Genomic DNA, 19,595 nt, shown 5'->3' on the forward strand with positions numbered 1-19,595 from the left:
GTGCACGACGAGTGCGAGTTGTGCAGCACGTTCTAAACATGGGTGTCCAAAGTAGGCCCAAGAGGCAAAACCGCGCCAGATTTTAAGGCAACAAAGGTAAAATGATTTTATATGCAATTGATCAGAATCGAACTCTTTTACCTGGTTAGCAGTTAAACTAACAAACTTCCATGAATCCGGCTTATGGACAAATGCTGAACGCCACTGCTGCACATATTTGACCCACTGTTAAAATCAGTTTTTGATCTTTATTTGGGATAGGAGGGCTTTTGACAGTGAGTGCAGAGTGACAGCAAGTGACAATGAATGCAAAGTGACAGCAAGTGACAGTGAATGCAGAGTGACAGCAAGTGACAGTGAATGCAGAGTGACAGCAAGTGACAGTGAGTGCAGAGTGACAGCAATTGACAGTGAGAGCAGAGTGACAGTGACTGCAAACTGAGTGCAGAGTGACAGTGACTGCAGACTGAGTGCAGAGTGACAGTGAGGGCTGAGTGACAGTGAGGGCTGAGTGACAGTGAGGGCTGAGTGACAGTGAGGGCTGAGTGACGAGTGACAGTGAGGGCTGAGTGACAGTGAGGGCTGAGTGACAGTGAGGGCTGAGTGACAGTGAGGGCTGAGTGACAGTGAGGGCAGAGTGACAGTGAGTGCAGAGTGACAGTGAGTGCAGAGTGACAGTGAGTGCAGAGTGACAGTGAGTGCAGAGTGACAGCAGAGTGACAGTGAGTGCAGAGTGACACTGATTGCAGAGTGACAGCAGAGTGACAGTGAGTGCAGAGTGACACTGATTGCAGAGTGACAGCAGAGTGACAGTGAGTGCAGAGTGACAGTGAGTGCAGAGTGACAGTGAGTGCAGAGTGACGGTGAGTGCAGAGTGACGGTGATTGCAGAGTGACGGTGAGTGCAGAGTGACGGTGAGTGCAGAGTGACAGTGATTGCAGAGTGACAGTGATTGCAGAGTGACAGTGATTGCAGAGTGACAGTGAGTGCAGAGTGACGGTGAGTGCAGAGTGACAGTGAGTGCAGAGTGAGTGCAGAGTGACAGTGATTGCAGAGTGACAGTGATTGCAGAGTGACACTGATTGCAGAGTGACACTGATTGCAGAGTGACACTGATTGCAGAGTGACAGCAGAGTGACACTGATTGCAGAGTGACACTGATTGCAGAGTGACACTGATTGCAGAGTGACACTAGAGTGACACTGATTGCAGAGTGACACTGATTGCAGAGTGACACTAGAGTGACACTTATTGCAGAGTGACACTGATTGCAGAGTGACACTAGAGTGACACTGATTGCAGAGTGACACTAGAGTGACACTGATTGCAGAGTGACACTAGAGTGACACTGATTGCAGAGTGACACTAGAGTGACACTGATTGCAGAGTGACACTGATTGCAGAGTGACACTGATTGCAGAGTGACACTAGAGTGACACTGATTGCAGAGTGACACTGATTGCAGAGTGACACTAGAGTGACACTGATTGCAGAGTGACACTAGAGTGACACTGATTGCAGAGTGACACTAGAGTGACACTGATTGCAGAGTGACACTAGAGTGACACTTATTGCAGAGTGACACTAGAGTGACACTTATTGCAGAGTGACACTAGAGTGACACTGATTGCAGAGTGACACTAGAGTGACACTGATTGCAGAGTGACAGCAGAGTGACACTGATTGCAGAGTGACAGCAGAGTGACACTTATTGCAGAGTGTGAGTAGTGTGAACAGTGTGTAAGTGTGCAGGGTGCACATTGTGTGAGTGTGCAAGATGAGTCTGCAGGATGAACATTGTGTGACTATGCAGGGTGAACAGTGTGAGTGTGCAGTGTCAGCAGTGTGTGAATGTGTAGGGGCAGTGTGTGAGTGTGCAGGAAACAAACACTCAAAGTAAGTCCACCACACACATACATACCACCACACACAAGAAGACACACACACCATACACACACATACACCACACACACACATACCACACACACACACACCACACACACACCATATACACACCACACACACATACACGACACACACATACCACACATACTCACCACACTCATCACCACTCATACACACCACACTCATCACCACTCACCCCCACAGACTCACCCCCACAGACTCACCACTACAAACACAACCACACACACAACAACACCAGCCGTCAGTACATGCTTTCACCAGGGCCAAACACCACCAGGCATCAATGCACTTTTTCACCAAACACAAACACCATCAGGCGTACAACACCAGGCAGCCGTCAGTGCATGCTTTTACAAGGCGCACTCAGCAGCAACCGTCGGTGCACGCTTTCACCAAACACACACCATCAGCCATCTCTGCACGCTTTTACCAAACACACACCCACCAGCCGTCAGTGCACCCTTCCACCAGGCACACACACCTCAAGGCGCCAGTGCACTCTTCCACCAAACACACACACCAACAGCCATCAGTCCACGCATCAATTGTTAACGCATCCACAATTAACTATTGTAGCAATCGCTGTATGATACACTTTACTTTTAAACATATTCATCTAAAGCACAGCATGCAACCATTGGTAAAATTACAATCTAACCCACATAATTCCACTACACACCACATGCACACACTCCATAACACATGGCAAAAAGACATTGGCATTTACAATGCCATTAGCTCAAACTCAAATAAATCCGAGCCCGATTGCATTTCTAATGCTTGTTTTTATTACCCAGGTTCCTAGGGCCTTTAGCTGCCTCTTATCCCATGCATACAGAGCTCTGGTCATGGCAACACACTAAATGTTAGTCCACTCAATAATCCAAGGTGTCTTTCCTTAGTTGTAGTGCACACACAAGAGGGAGATGAAACAACATTTTTAATATTCTGTATTATTGTAATATATATATATTTTTTTATAAATGTATAGAGGCATTTTTGGCACCCTCTTTCATCAACCTCAATGTGTTTTCAGATGTATGCTCTTCTTGAGGAGAATCTTTTTGTAAATAATCTAGAAATTAATTATTAAACCTCATTATCCTCTGGAACCTAAGCAAACTAAAAGATCATTAACTGGTTCAGTGTCCACAACTGTTCCGGCAACAAAGACTTTTTTTCTTTTCTGTGAAATGATGGTTGGCGCCCATTGGCCACCACCGTCATTATACAGAAAGTGAAAGTAAAATTAGCTGATTGGACTGTTTGTTTTCACTTGCATCAATGCTGAGAGCATATCTCCGCAAAGATTCACCCTTTTTCTATGGTACCATTCCCCGGTGGATGCCTATTGAACATCACCGTAGGATGGCGATCCCCAAGCAAGGATACTCCCACTAGACCACAGGAACTATTTTTGGATCCAGCAGGAAGCCCTCTTGCAATGGTCAGATTCTCCAAGACACCCCCCCTTCCCCAGGAACAAAGTATTTCTGTTATGACCAGTGGGAGAATGCTGGCTGGTATGAATTTGGTGGATTCTTGCTGATTCCAAAAGTTTACGTTGCAGAAATGCAATACAAATGTGCAATTTTAGGTAAAGTTTGAGGATTTTAGGGCATTGTGAGTAAGAAAGCGTTGTTAGATGCACAAAAGGCATACCAACCTGGGCTCCGCAGATTGTCTTGCCTTCAGAACTGTTTGAGTTGGCAGGTTTCCTTAGGTGGCCATCCAAAAGCAGCCCCAAAAAATTATGCTACCCCAATTGTCAATCAGGTCATTTTTGTGATGGGCTTTTTGATTTCTCTACATTCTATTTTGGGGCCTTTCCTGTTGCAGGCACTAGCCTACCCACACAAGCTAGGTACTTTTTTATCAGACGATATAGGGGAATGCTAGGTGGAAGGAAGTGTGTGACTCCCTGCAGATTCCCGAACTTTCCATCACAAAAACGCACGGAAAATGTTGGTTTAGTCAAAGTTTGAGGCTTTCAAGGGATTCTGGGTAAAACTGCTGCTGCTGAGGGCCACGCAAGTCGTTCCACCATAGATTCCTCTAGGTGTCTAGTTTTCAAAAATGTACAAGTGTGGTAGGTTTCCCTAGGTAGCAACTGAGCTGGGGCCCAAATGCCACACCTACCCGCTTAGGGGAAAAAAGGGTCACTTTTGAGTGGGAGAAATGTGATGTATCCATGTTGCATTTTGTGTTGCAGCCACTAGGCCTACCCGCACAAGGGAGGTACCATTGTTATCACAAACCATGTGGAAGCCTAGAGTAGCAGGATATTAATTATTACATATTGGATTTCACTGCATTAGTGCCTTCCAAATGTAAGCCAATGTGTAAGAAGGAATACATTTTGAAAAAAACCTCATTCATATGCTTGTAAAGGTACACTAATTCATAAATGTAATAATAATAACCACTGCTCTTCAACTGCATATCTTGGTCTAATTTCGGAAATCCATAGGTTACTGTGACACCTATTTTTCACTCCTCGTGTTTCACCATATTAATTAAATATAGTCTCAGTACACAATGAAAAACCATTGTTTGGTCCAGCTCAGTTGTTGGCTCTGGGTACCTAGGGATCTTTGAGAACCTACAAACCCTATATATCCACACAGCCCAAAACATTTAGCAAACATAATAGTACCTTGCTCTTGTAAATCATCATCGTGACAATAAATTACTGATTAAAACCTTGTCACAAATGGCTGTTTTAATCCCTACTCTTTTTCAATATTTATTTCAAGTTAGTTTCTTTGGGAAGACCATGAGGAATTTACACATATGACCCCTTGCTAAATTACGAATGTTGTCTACTTTTCAGAAATATATAATTTCCTGGATCACGTTGGGTTTTACACTGGTTTGCACCACAAACTGGAAGTAGGTTAAAACCACAAATATGCAAAATGTACTGCTTCTTTGAAAAATGCCCAAAATGGGGTTAAAAAATAGGGGGTTTGATTCAGCTCTCCATGTTTGTTAAAGCTGGGAAGATGGTGACTTTAGCACATCAAACTGTTAGTTGATGCCATTTTTATGCAATGAAACTGACCGTTTTAGCCAGAGGACCTTTTCCTATTTTTCCCTCAAGTCCTAAAAGTTAGATATATTTTGGCTATTTTCTTGGTCCTCTCCAGGAGAATACTCAAACCCTGGATATCTTTAGAATCCCTAGGATGTTTGAAAAAAAGGACTCGAATTTGGAATGGGTAGCTTATGTGGGCAAAATGCTAAGGAGGCCTAAGCACGCACTACCCGAATAGCTTGGCATTGAGGGGGCACCCAGTAGCAAAAGGGTTAAACGGATCATCCAGCACACATTTCAGTTTTCATAACATGGGGTTACGCATTAACCCCTCTTGTAGAAATTCATGTTCATTGTAAAGCAGGGTTTCCAACCTTATCTGTAATAAGAGCTTTTTATAAAAAATCCTAAAATACTTTATTTCCAAGAAATACATTCTTACTGAAATATTGCACCTTACCCAATTTATTAGTAAACAGTCAAAAATGTCATATGATTAGTAGTGCTCTGCACACATTTAGATCATTTTAACCAAAACATGACTTCGACGAATGATCATATAAACACTTAAAATGTCTGACACTAAAACACAATGATTGGTCAAGAACCCAAAATCCCACATATATATTAAGAGAATATTAAAAAGACAAAAGGTGCCAATTAGCATGCTACTCGTTTTGCTCATGAACAACATTATAAATTGCAGCAGGCATAGCAGCTTTTCACAATCACATGGGCTCTCTTAGTCAACCCTATTAACAGATCAAATTTCCCATCTCTCACATGGCCTTGCCTGATCATCCTCTTAATGCGATTAGCACTTGAAAAGGTCAGCGGCATTTGTACTGCATGAGTTAAACATTTTTTTTTTTAAAGGCTAACAAATAACTAACAGCATACAACTCATTTTCCTCACTAGAGCGTAATAAAGTGCAATGTGCATAGTTGCTTATCTCAATCATGAGGAACTCTCTTAATAGTCCTTGCTAACTGGGTCAACTTTCCCAATTTCCAACCCATCGAGGCATCCTCTTGATGTAACTACATTTGCTTTTCAGTTCAAGAAGCCAAACTATCAACTTAAGGGCATGCCAGCCTTTGTTCCTAAAACACTAAGATTAAAAAAGCTGAGCCTGGGATGTTACAATTTTTTATAGGTATTGACCGGTGACAATGGCTAAGTCCTGGTATCTAAGGTGATATAACAATTTTAAACCCCTTTCTCTCAACTATTACTGTCCTTTTTTTAATAAAGGCCGAAGATTAATATTCTTTTCCTCGAGGAAGATTGCACAATCAATAGATCACAGAATATTTCCTATTCCACTTTCAGGGGCATTGGCCATGGCACTTAGCAACATTGGTTTTCAACCACAATATACGCCAACTTGGGTCCGGTCCCACCATCAGCTACAGAATTTATTGGGTAGAGACTTATCTGGAATTGTATATAGGTATGGGAAGAAATCTATCCTCTCCTGCAAAGCTAAAAAGGGGATAAATAAACTCTCAACTTTGAAATACTGAAGGTGCTCTCTCCAAACGGTTTCAATAACGAATTGTTTTAGGATGCTCTTTATTTGACTAACTTGAGCTACTATACTTCCCTCTGAAATGTTGACGAGCCTGGAAGTTCTTTACTTGCTCTCTATCACAGGGTTCCTCCTAGTGTGGAAGGTTGCCAACATCTCAGGTAAAATTAACACTGAAGGTTTATCACCACGGGCCCCATTTTAAATTGAGAAATAGAAACGTAAAGCAATGGCATCCGCCAGCGCACTCCAGGCTGCTGTTAGCAACTCCCTTCTTACAACTTGTATCATAGCATTTTTTGGTAAATCAAGAGCAGTTTCTAGGAATGACCTTCTAAACCTTCCCAAGCAACCCTCCGATCCATTTCCAGCACCTCTGCATCGTAAAGAGCCTGGGGTATTATTTTGCCTTTTATCACTTTACTAGTGAATCAAAGGTCTAACTACCAAATCTGCAGTCAAACTTCTTTAGGCCTAGACCTGAACAGGAACATGAAACAATATAGCTGAATGAGTGGGAGGTGGGGTGATCCGAGAGATGTCAACTACTATATGTGGAATGTTTATATATGTGTGTGTATTGTGATGGGAGTCCTGCAGCATGGGTGGCTTGTTGTTTTCATAAAAAGATTTATAAAAATTAAAAAAAACTTCTTTAGGCCATTCACTTTGGTTGATAGTACAAGTGTCTGGGAATCCACACGTCTATCCCACCTCCGATCATGTAAAAGGTTGGTGCCCCTGTTCTTATACTATATAACTTTCTCCAACCCCACATTACCTAAGAACCAAGCAAAATTTTCTTTCTAGTGAAAAACATGGTTTTTGTTTCATCAACTTTTATCGTCAATTTGTTTTCAAGACCATACGTGTTAAGGCATTTAATTTTCTTTTGAGCCCTATAGGGATTAGATCCATCGCCACCAGGTCGTCTGCGTACATGAGGCAGCTGGTATGCCTGTCCTCAATCTTAGGAGAGTAACTGTGCATATCGTGTAACATCTGGTGAGAGCTCCTCAATATACTGACTAAATATCAAGGGTGCTAAAACACACCTGCCGTAAACCATTCTCAACTGGAATTTTCCTTGACAGGCTTCCTTGGGCTTCCAAACCTATTTGGACCCAGTTGTCACTATGCATTTTCATCAGAAGGCTTAACAGTGCACCAGATATAGTCCGTTGCTGAAGTTTACGCCAGAGCGCAACTCTGTCCACCTTGTTGAAACCCGCTTGGAAGTCAGCAAAGCAGCAGCAGCAAAGGCCACCTTCTGACTTTTTTTCATTTCCTTTAAACCTCCTCAGCATGAGACAGTGAAACATCATAGATTGCTTTGGCTTGAAGCCTCATTGCTCCACAGGGATAAGTCAAACACCCAACCAGTGAAGTGTTTTAACAAAGTTTGAACTTAAAGTTTAGAAAGAATATAGAGGACATTAAATGATGGTTAACAAGCTCATCTAGTTCACCATTTTTGTTAATGTGCTTCACTATGACTCCTTTCCAGGGATCTGGGAAAATGTATGTTAGCGTTACCCATTGGAAGAACCCACTCAACATTAATCCCCATTTCTTTCCTAAATATTACAGACGGAAGCTATGCCGGGGACAACCGCCCTGGAGGCTTTCATATAACTGAATATTTTGGACACCATTACCGCCGTCTGAGTACTTGCAATCACATGTGCCTCCACCTCAGAGCCGACCTGGAATACAAATGTATAAAAGTGAACGAATCTTCCTCACTCATCTATGCCTAAAGTGAGGACCGTGATGAAAGAGTTGTAGAAATCACAAGCCGCCAAACGTGCTTACTATTTTCTTTAACAATGGCAGCTAGCACTAGCTCCCAATTTAACCTTTAAAACTCCATCTTTTTATGGGACCCTAGGTTTTGATAGGCGATTTTCACAGCCTCCATTGCTGTTTTTAAGCTGACGTCACTAGGTTTTGACTTGAAGTGACGACAACTCCTATTTGCACTCTTCTACCCTCCTGACAATACTCATAAAGCCAGCTGTTTCTTTTACCTCTTGTACTAAGGACCCCCTTTGCCCGTTTGAAGTGTGCTAAAAATTGCTTTCTTAACCTGTAATGGCAATCCAACATGACCAGCTTCCAGGTCCTGATGCTCATTCTATTGAGGAAAGACCCTGCAATGAATCTTCGGTAATTAAAACTCACGTTCTTTTTTGGCAAACTACTTCAAGAGACGAGATGGCAGTTAAACAGGGCAAAACAATCTTCTTTGAACTCCAAACTAATGGCAAAATGATGACTAGGCCCCATATCTAAGACTCTAAATTGTGTTTACCCAATAGAACTGCTGTACTGGAACCAGCACGTAGTCAATGTGCAAATTACTAGTACCATGATTGAGGGTTCTCACAGCAGGAATATCGTCAATACACCGACCATTAACATTGCTTAAGTTCAGTTAGACTAAACGAGACGGAACCTTCACATCTCCTTCCTTGGGATTTTCAGAAAAGGTAACCATACCGGTTTCATAGTCACATCACAGGCTTAGACTGCTGATTTTTCAATATCCCCTCCCTCCCCCACGATTTCACCCACCAGTGAAGAATCTGTATAATCATATATCAGTTTTTCCACATCCTTAACCTGGGTAAGGGGCAAACAGGAGGAACATAAACATTTAGACTTATCATTTGTTTTAACCCCTTGTTATTAGTGAGCAAATCAATTAGACCAGCAAGAGCCCATTAGTAGTTTGGAGCTTCGTTACCTTGTTCTCATAGCGGACAGATACAAATATAAGTAGTCCACCCGCGGCTCTCCCTCCCGGCGAGGTCTTGGCATTAAGAGCTATGGCAACAAACCACTCCACTGCAGGGCACTCAAACAACCAGGTCTCCTGGAGGAACAGTATAGGTTAATTCGTTAAGACCTCTCTGTTTTTCTATTTCAAAAAAGAATTTAAACCCATGAAAGTTCCAACTAGGACACAACCTGGCAGCGGTGCCTGGTCTCCTACCAGTCAATTTCATCAGCCCCTCCCCCATGCCCCTTACTGCTTCAAGCAGAAGTGAAGTGATCCTCTGTGTTGTTGAAGGGGTGCATCTCTGTTCTCTGAGGGATATACCCCAGGCCACCTTGCATCTTTCCCTCCTATGCTTTTCTAACTGAGAATGGTGAGGGCGATGGGACAAATATTGGCATTTCATGTCAAGGGCTCTATCATTGTGAATGGTTAGTAATAATTCTTTCATGTGAACTGCTAAATTCCACCAAATCCTTCTAGCATCTGTTGTCTGCCCTACACCCAGGGGTATGTAACCCTGGTTACATTTTAACCCACCATGCTCATTCAGTATTAGAGCCTTCCTCGGATTTGCCAGCGGGTGCGCATATTGCCTCACTTGCATCACAAAAATTAATACCATTTGCTGCCAAGGCTGATCCAGAAGACTCCACTAAGTTCCTTGTCTGCTCTGAAACCAACAGTACACTGGTTAGCTCTTCCACTGCAACCTTCCTGAAACGAACCAGAGCCAAGTCCTTTGAAATCCTCCCTAATTTTTTAACATTGGCAAATGCACTTAGCAGTTTAGACCTACTAAGGGGTTGACTGGCTGTGTTTTTCATTTTGATTGCAAATCTATGAATAACAGCAGATGTGCTGATTGCTTTCAATCACCCCCTGCATGGAATAGGGAGAAATTGTACCAACATAGGATTTTCTTTTGTCATACTCATCCTATGTATGGGGTTATGTGGAGAGCTCACCTTACAATTTTTAATACTTTTAGTATTATCTTTTTTTTAATTATTGTCCCCAGAGATCTCTTTTGCTGCTTTACTTGGTTTTCCTTCTCCTTTTCTCTGGAAGTTTCTCTAACCTCACTGTGTATCTTTCTATCCCGCCTTCCCCTTATTGGTTGATTTCTTATGCAACGTAGGGGCTGCCCTTGGAGCTGGATACTTGGGAGGCCTTGGGTCTGGTTTTTGGATTCCACACCACATGGCCTCAAACTGTTCTTATGCTTTCTGCCCCCTCTCCCTTCCTGAGCTCTTTCTCATCCCTGAACTCAACAATATAGGGAGGCTTCACAGACAGAACCCTTTGTTTCCCAAATGTGCTCCCCCTTTTTAGGTCGAGGACCGTAGGCTGCGCTTGCGCAGTTTGGTCCGAAGACTTAATGTTTCTTAGTTAGGGGGCTTGAACCCGCCCCTCTTCTGCATTGGCTGGCCTTGTAAATGCTGGCCAGCCATTGGAGGAGAGGGGCGTCCCTCCCTTTAAGCCCCGTCCTTTTCGGATTGGGAGGCGTGTTTTTGTGTTCTTTCTCTCCCTAATGTCCTCCGTCCAAAACACGCCCCCCAGTCTGCAAAGGACGGGGGCCTCCTTTCCCCCCACCGGTTCTGCGTTAATAATGAAACAGTGTCTGCTCTTTCCAGCTCTCTCCGTCCTCATCTTAGTCTCCCTGGCCCTCAACGGGTTCGGCGGGATGTGCACGACCTTCACGTCACACATCGGAAGTGCAAACTCGCTTACTCGTTACTCAGTCTGTGTGAAGTGTTTACTGACAGTGACTGATCGGAGCGGACAACGTCACGGCAGTGTGTTAAATACAGAGACAAGGCTCACTGGAGCCTTCCAACTCTTGAGCACATGGGAAATGGGCGTGGGATTTAAGGAGACCAGTACAGCTCCTTCCAAGCGCCTTTCGAGGGCAGAGGACACCGAGCCAGGCAGTACAATGCAGTGCGCAGGCGGGAAAGACACTCAGACGCTCCTAAGATGCACTTCAGCAAGGGGGGAGATCATGGATTCTGGTATAGTGCCATACATTTTCTTAAACGTGCTGTGGGACTGAATGCTTGTTCTCAATGCTTCTCTGGTTGTTGAACTGTTTGACACATTTTCGCAAAAGTGAATCTGAGCATTGATTTTCCCTTTTTGTGTTTTCAGAAAATGGGTTATGTAACAACTGTTTCTGCCAAAAATCTATTAATGGCGCATTTCAAATCTAATTTGTAAACCGCATCATGGGTCATTTGGAAGCGCTGCTAAAAGCACAACATTGTTCTCTGTCCCTTGTAGTGGGTAAGACTTGTGCCGACTAAAGTCGTTCATGTTTTAATTTGCATTACTATAAGCCATGCTGTTGTGCTAGAATCGCCGGTCTGGTGTTTTGGTATGCGGTGAACTTGGTGATGTTACCTCAAGTGTAAAAGCTGCTAGAACCATACCACCGCCACCAAAAAAGAAACAATGCAGTGTGAAGCGTTGGAGCAGGCACCTGCTATTCCAAAACAAAAAGCCCATGGGCAGTGGAAAAGAAGACCAGTCCACTCACTGCTTCATTTTTCGGTCACAACTTGCCTAACTGACTTTTCTGCTCACTCCTGCTTCTCCCGCATGCATCTACTGCAAACAAGCAAGAGTGGGCCAGGGGAAAGGCTACAGACAGAGGGAAAATACATAGGACCATAGGGAAGAAGGGTGGTGAAGATGGGTGTGGTGGATCCTGGGATAAACCCCACACTCCAACCCCATTACCAAGAAGAAAATGAATGAGCTACAGGGAATTCACTTGCATTGTGTTCTCGAATATGAGCTTTCTTGCGGTCAAAGCACATAGGGCCGATGTCTTGAGAAGAGTGACAAGACTTTTGCCATTGGATGAGCACGTGCTATGGTTTAATTTTCTTTCAGCCAGTCTGATAACGTAGATATCGATGTCTCGTTGTTTCCCCTTCTTATCCAGACTTTGACCCTACTGTCTACTTACAAACCACAGCAGGTCAGCATGCCAGTGCATCAGTCAGTGGCTGAATTGTGCCTTAACTGAGAGAATGCAGCCATCGTACGTTCAGTACCAGAGAACAAGGTAGCAAATCTTATTGTATTAAAATCAGTGAACAATGTTATGCAGAAATCATTACTCAGGGAATTAATCGCTGGTATGTAGCAGAGCCCCTCCAAATGAAAGAATTTCGAAAGGAAAAGCATTCGTGGACTAAGAAGGATTAAACCCTCCAATAAATGTAAGGTACATGTGCATTGTGTCGAGCTGCAGTGATTGTGATATTAAGCTATACGTTTTTCATAGGACACTGTTAATTTATCCCATTTTACATGTCTTCTGTGGGGTCTGGATGTCTGGATTTCGCTGGCTTTTGTAAAAATCACGGCATTTTTACAAAAGTGCCGATTTCGCAGGCACTTTTGTAAAAATCGAGGCATTTTTACAAAAGTGCCAATTTGCGGCAAACCGCGAAATCCTGGAGGGTCTGCCTAAGGTGGGAGTCCCAGATTACCACTTGAGCCAAAATGACTACATTGAATAAAAACAACTTGCAACGTCCAAGCCCAACAAGATTGTAGGAGTATGCAGAGCATGTGAATTTATAGCACTACAAGGTGTGAACAGATGATTACAGGGTAAGTAACATCTTCTTTTTGGTAGATACTTTCAGTCTACAGATTCCTCACTGATCCCACCCACCTCCCTTTTCTGGAGGATAGCTAAAAGAAAAGAATTAAAACGCAAGTATTACTGAAATTAAGAATTGGCCAGGTTGGGCGGGTATGAAAAGGGAGCACAGTGTTAAAACTGTCAATTTATATTTATACAAATATTAAACAGGTGAATGAAACTCTCCCAATTTTACTTTATCAACGTTATGATTTCCTTTTTTTTAATTCTATACATCTTGTTATATTACTGAGTCTGATAAAGCTACAAAGTATGTTTGCAAAGTGTTTGTTCAATATCAGCAAGCCAATGGTCTGGTCGGTAAATGTACTTTTCTCCTTATTTTGAGGAGATGTTAAATCAGTGTTCATTTGGCCATAATGGACCTGTACACTTGAGTCTGGTAATTTGCAAACACTTTGTTTTCAAGACACTAGTACTTTCCTGTTGTTAAGGGAAGTCAGCATATTAAGATTGCTCTTTCAGAAGTGTAAAAGAAACAATCACAGGGAGGTTACACGCGTCTCCATCAAAAAAGAATACAATCCTTTTGAAATATCTCCGTAAGTGGAAAGGTTTCTAAAGCCCAGTCTAAACGTACAAAAACTATGCTGCGAACCCAGTGTTATGTGGAAATAACAGCTATGTGGTCCTGGTCATTGTAGGTTGTGACAATCTTTTGCCAGTATTGTAATCTTCCTTTGTTTCCCCCTTATTCATATTTAGGTCCACAGTTTGCAGAAGATCCTTCCCAGCTGCAGCCTCCCACTGCATTTGGAGATTACAGGCCGCAGTACCAGTAAAGAATGCCAGACTGTACTCCTGGAAAAAGAAAAGATGACAAGCTGATCGCCGGCCCCTTAACAAGTCAGTTGATGGCAGGAACAAAGCTAATTACCTAGGATCTCACGGGTGGATCCTTATTCGAGAAGCACTTTTTAGCTTCAGGCACTGCTTGAGGCAACTAATCTTATGAGTTATTTATTTCTGAAATGGCGATTCAGTTCTCATCACGCTTCTTTGCAATTTGTTAGATTTGCCGAAGTCGACTGTTAAAGATGCGTTGATGATGCTGTTTCCTGTCGGGGTTCTCATGAACCACAAATCATGTCGTTTGTGTCCTGACCATGACCAAAGTATAAGATAATTTATCACAAGAGGTCTCTTCTATGCAGAGTAGTTATGTCACACCAGAAGCACGGAACAGAGTGCCATTGCTTGTGCTTTTTAAAGCAAAGCCAAAGTTATTTGGTTTGCTTGGAAAAACGTGGGGCCAACGGATTGACTGAAGCTTTCTTTGGAACTGATCATGGTGTAATATTCAGAAGATAGGACCAAAAGAGAAGGCGTTCATTGTACCATTTAAAATAATTTACAGAATGAATGTCCACAGTGTAAAAAAGTTACTGATGTTGCTAATTAATGGACATTTTAGACATGATTGAAGAAAATGGGAGAGCTGTGCATATTATTTTGGTTAATACCTAGGCATGCTGTAGAACGTTCTCCATGTGAGCAAACTCCTATTTGGCTGCTTACCATGTGCCTTCATTGGTTTACGCAAGCACCCATAGCAGTTCTAAAAGTTCACAGAGCAGCCGTAATAATGGTCCAGTCATTGGTCACCCAGTTTTTTTGTTTTGGCTCTTCCTACCTTTCCTTCCAGCGTGTCTTCATTTCTTAGTTTCCACTTCAAGGATTTTAATCTTGAAGCCAATTCTAAGATCAGCTACGATATTGTGCAAGAGAATTAAATTCGTTCAGGGTAGTTTCACTACTGCATTTGGATACCCCTCAATCTAGCAAGAATCGGATATCTACATCTCACTTAAAGCTACAACACCCGCATATGGGAATCTTTTGGCCCATTGTATGAGTCTGGATATGTTGATATTTGAAGTTTCTTACAGGCTTGGATGTCAAATTTTGTGAATTCCAGTAAACCCTCCTAACTCTCAAACAGCCACAAGAGGGCAGTGCATATGCTACTATATTTATTGACTGAATTTCCAATTGAGAAACATGCTTGTTATTTTTTTCTCCGTTTAATGTACTACACGCAAGTTTGAAATGAGATACACCAAGAAATACCAAGGCAGATAATGCCTTCATAAATGTCTGCTCATTCGAAACTAAACATAAAGTAAATTATGAAAAAAACTGATTTGTGATTTTTTTATTTCCTCCATATTATAGTTTAGATTTATTTCACAAATTATTCAGTCTGCCAGAGGTCTTCAAACTTGTTTGCTCTGAGGCCCCTAAACTAAATGTTCCAAATCCCTGCCCCCCCCCCCCCTTTTAAACCATCGTGGCCAAGATTGGGGAAGCAGAAGGGACGGGGCTAAGTGCAGGACTGAGTTTTTTTAGATTTTCTAAGGTACCTCCCATGTAGCTTATTGCCCATACTAAATATGAGACGTGTATAAAGAGCAAATGCATCAAATAAAAACATACATTGACCAAACATCACTGCTTCCCGTAATTGAGATTGTGAGCCCCCAGAGTCTCAGACCCCAATATAACTGCATCTTCTGCACTTACGACAGCTTTGGCCATGATTCCTCTGCCTTTTTCATCTTCTACCCTCCATACCTGCCCATCACTCCAATCTTAGAACCATTTCTCTGTCCCTTTCAGAAAAAAAGATGCTCTGACATGTTCCTTCCTCTTTGCATAAAGGTTGACCTCAGCCCTAATGCTAGCATGGAAAATGAGCCCCCATGCACCTTTTGCATAGTAGGAAAGTTCTCATTGTAACGCTGCGCGCCCTTACCCACCTGGGACACAGTGCCAATGCACCTGCTTTAGTAATCATAACTACTACTCCCTCTGCCCTTAGTTAAATTGTAAAAAAATCTTATTGCCCTACCCTCTCCTCACCATCCTTCGGAGGCCCAAGCTAAGGTGTCTCCTATACTTGCATTTTCTCCTTACTGGGGCTGTTGATCCACAGCCTAAAGCTACACTATCACAGCAAAAATGCACTAGGCCCTAATACAAACGAGGAAGGGATGGTAAAACAGCCAAAATGAGTTTAACTGTCCCTGTCGCACCTGGGCCCAGTGCCACTTCTCCTGCAGCATCTGTGATAGCTCATTATAACATCTCCATACACGACCCTACTCTTCATTACGCCCAAAGCCAACGACAACACGTTCTACATTCTCCTCCACCAAAAAGGCTGCCTCTCCCCCTTCTCATCCTATGAACAGAACAACCCACCTAACCCCTACTTATCCTCTCTCGTACTCCACAGATACTCTTTGAATACCCGTTCCAATACCTTTAACATCCACATGTTCCTAGTTCTTCACAGTCAAATCCTACACTTCGTCATTTCGCTAATATCGGATATTGCACCCAGTCTTTTTCAAAATAAATTCTCACACTATTGAAACTATCCTACATCCCAGAATACTAATATACATCCACTGTGCTCTTCATGCCAACACAACACACCATTTAAACCAACTTTACCTCACACTTAAAAAAACAAAAGATACTAACTGCTCATGCCACAAACATACCACGCTCTCCACTAATCATCCATTGAGATTTCAGAGCAATAAAACCTGACTCTTATGCTCGACCACTACCCCTCAGTCATATGTCTTACACATTCAACATACTCAAAAGAGCAAGTCCACACCACTCTTAATAACCTCTCATTCCCTTGTCTATCACACAAGGCTACCTTTAAAATCTCCACAGCCTTACCTCAATCTCAACCAGTCTCCCCACCACGACCACACACACACATCTTTTAAGAATGTTGGATGAGGATAATAACATCCACAAAAACATATGTTCTGACCCACTACATTAACCCCATCACCAATAGCACACTCCCTCCAATTTCAAAGGACAACACTCACTCTCCCACAGCACACAATAACACCAACTAAAAACCACATTCTTTAACCCCTTGTGTGCGTCGGCCGGCCGTCCGACGTCACGGTAGGCGTGTGCGGAGGACCGCCGGTGGCCGTCGGAGCAACGCCCATGCCATAAATCACCAGCGCCGCGATCAAGGGGTTAAACTGCCTGCTCAAACAACTTACAAGAACAAGTATCTCATCTTTGTCTTATTGACAGATACAGAACATTAGTTACACTTTTTTTTTGTTTGTTTAAAGAACAAGTTACTTACCTTCGGTAACGATATATCTGTAAGAAACATTAGTTAGTGTTAGATTCCTTACCTTAGAATATCCCCAGGCGTCAGTCTGGATCCGGAAACTTTTGCGTAGCAGTACCCCTGCGCGTCGGTAGGCGTCGTCTGCAGGCGTCCCCTGCGGCTCCGCGTCCGTCGTCGCCGTCGTGCGCCGTGATGACGTCGCTGGAGTATATAGACGCCGCCTCCGCGCGCTGACGTCAGTTCTTTGTACACAGCTTTTCCGCGCCAGAAAACGCAGAGCCATGAGAGAACCAACACTGGTGCCATTTGAAACTAGGGCCCTGAAAGGGATGTCCTTAACCCTAGGTATCAGTTCGCAGAACGGGGAGGATTATTATTATTATTATTATTGCATTTATTGAGCGCACAGCTACCCGGAGGTTTCCCGGCGCTTGCCTTGGGAACCCGTCCTGGCTTTTCCCTGTGAGATAGCCCCTACAGGGCATCCCCAAGGTGAAAGCCAGGCCTCCCGCCGCAGGGGGGCCGTTGTGGAGATTAAGCAAGCTTAATGCCCAGAGTTGCAGAGTGAGAACCCATGATTAGAGCAGGCACCGAAGCGAGAATTATCGAGTCCGTGGACATTTGAGCTCAAGACCCTGCCACGTCGGGAATCGAACCCTGGTCCCGGGTCTGACCTCAGCTTCCGGGTCTGCCTGCTCTACACCGTGAGCCACACTTCTCGTGGGTGGGTTCGGTAAGGAATCTAACACTAACTAATGTTTCTTACAGATATATCGTTACCGAAGGTAAGTAACTTGTTCATCTGAAAGAAACACGTTAGTGTTAGATTCCTTACCTTAGAATAGATACCCCAGCAATACCAACCCCGGTGGTGGGTCTGCGAACCAATACATTCCTACACCAGAAAGTCCTGGAGGACAGAACGGCCAAAGAAGCCATCCCTCCGGACTTGACTGTCCAGGCAGTAGTGCCTCGCGAAGGTGTGCAGCGAGGCCCACATAGCCGCCTGGCAAATGTCCTGCAAAGGGACTCCCCGGCCCAGGGCAGTAGTAGCCGCCGTGGCCCGAGTGGAATGGGCCCTCAGCCCAACAGGAGGCTCCTTCCGAGCCAAAGAGTAGCACGCTTTGATGCACAGAACGACCCACCGAGAGATGGTTCGTTTACACACCGCCCGGCCCTTCTTCGCACCCACGTAGCCAACAAACAGTTGGTCATCCACCCAGAACTGGCGTGTGCAATCCATATAAAATGAAAGCGCACGTTTTGGGTCCAGACGATGGAGCCGCTCTTCATCCTTTGAAGGATGCGGAGGCGGGAAGAAGGAAGGGAGGGTGATGGACTGCCCGATGTGAAAAGCAGAAACTACTTTGGGCAGGAAAGAAGGTCTAGTCCTAAGAACCACCTTGTCAGGATGAATGGACAGGAAAGGGGGTTGGACAGAAAGAGCCTGGAGCTCACTCACTCTCCTGGCAGAGGTGATGGCAACCAGGAAAGCCGTCTTTAAAGTCAGGAGACGGAGAGGACAAGAATGAAGGGGCTCAAAGGGAGCACACATCAAAAAGGTTAGAACCAGGTTCAAGTCCCACTGAGGCATCACAAACGGAACAGGTGGATATATGTGTGTGATGGCCTTCAAGAATCTCGTTACAATCGGGGACTTGAACAAAGAAGGCTGATCAGGAAGCCTTAGAAAGGCGGAAAGGGCCGAAAGGTAGCCCTTGATAGTGCCCAGAGCAGAGCCCTGCTGGGCAAGAGAAAGAAGAAACAGAAGAACCTCTGAAAGAGGGGCAGAAAGAGGATCCACAGCCTTTGCTGTGCACCATGCCACAAATCTGTTCCACCGACAGGCGTATACCGACTTTGTGGAGGGACGCCTGGCTGCCAGAATCACATCACAGACTTCAGGAGGCAAGTCAAATGGCCTCAACTGCCGCCGCTCAATCTCCAAGCATGGAGGTGGAGACTGGACAGGTTCGGGTGGAGGACCGTCCCCTGCTGCTGCGACAGAAGGTCCTCCTGAAGGGGCAGGCGGATCGGGGGACCGACTGACATGCTGAGTAGCTCGGGATACCAGTACCTTCGAGCCCAGTCCGGAGCCACAAGGATAACTTGGGCCCGGTCGCGCCTGATCTTCTTCAGCACTCTGGGCAGAAGTGGTATAGGCGGAAAGGCGTATAACAGACCGCAACTCCACTCGCGCCGAAAGGCGTCGCCGTGCGAGTGCCGTCTTGGAAACTCCAACGCGCAGAACTGATGACATTGCGCGTTCTCTTCTGTGGCGAATAGATCTAACCAAGGCTCTCCCCATCGCAGAAAGAGGCCTTGCGCCACGTCCGAGTTCAGACGCCATTTGTGATCCATCGAGCACCGACGGCTGAGTTCGTCCGCCCTGGCGTTCAGAGAACCTGCCAGGTGTTGAACCGTCAAAGTCACGCCCTGACGTTCCAGCCACTGCCAGAGGCGCAGAGCCTCCTGGCAAAGGGTCCACGACCCCACTCCGCCCTGTTTGTTGCAGT

General features: G+C 44.4%; 1 protein-coding gene across 1 annotated transcript in view; it reads left to right on the top strand.

The window, feature by feature from the left end:
* TIMM17A (translocase of inner mitochondrial membrane 17A) overlaps positions 1-16,439 on the top strand; it is a 96,420-nt gene extending 79,981 nt beyond the window's left edge. The window contains exon 6 of the mRNA XM_086923113.1: positions 13,665-16,439. Within this exon, the coding sequence (XP_086779239.1) occupies positions 13,665-13,741 (77 nt within the window). The 3' untranslated portion in view covers positions 13,742-16,439. The remainder of the gene's footprint in view (positions 1-13,664) is intronic.
* Positions 16,440-19,595: the final 3,156 nt, after the last annotated feature.

Source organism: Lissotriton vulgaris, chromosome 5, assembly GCF_964263255.1.
Source record: "Lissotriton vulgaris chromosome 5, aLisVul1.2, whole genome shotgun sequence".
Taxonomy (NCBI): domain Eukaryota; kingdom Metazoa; phylum Chordata; class Amphibia; order Caudata; family Salamandridae; genus Lissotriton; species Lissotriton vulgaris.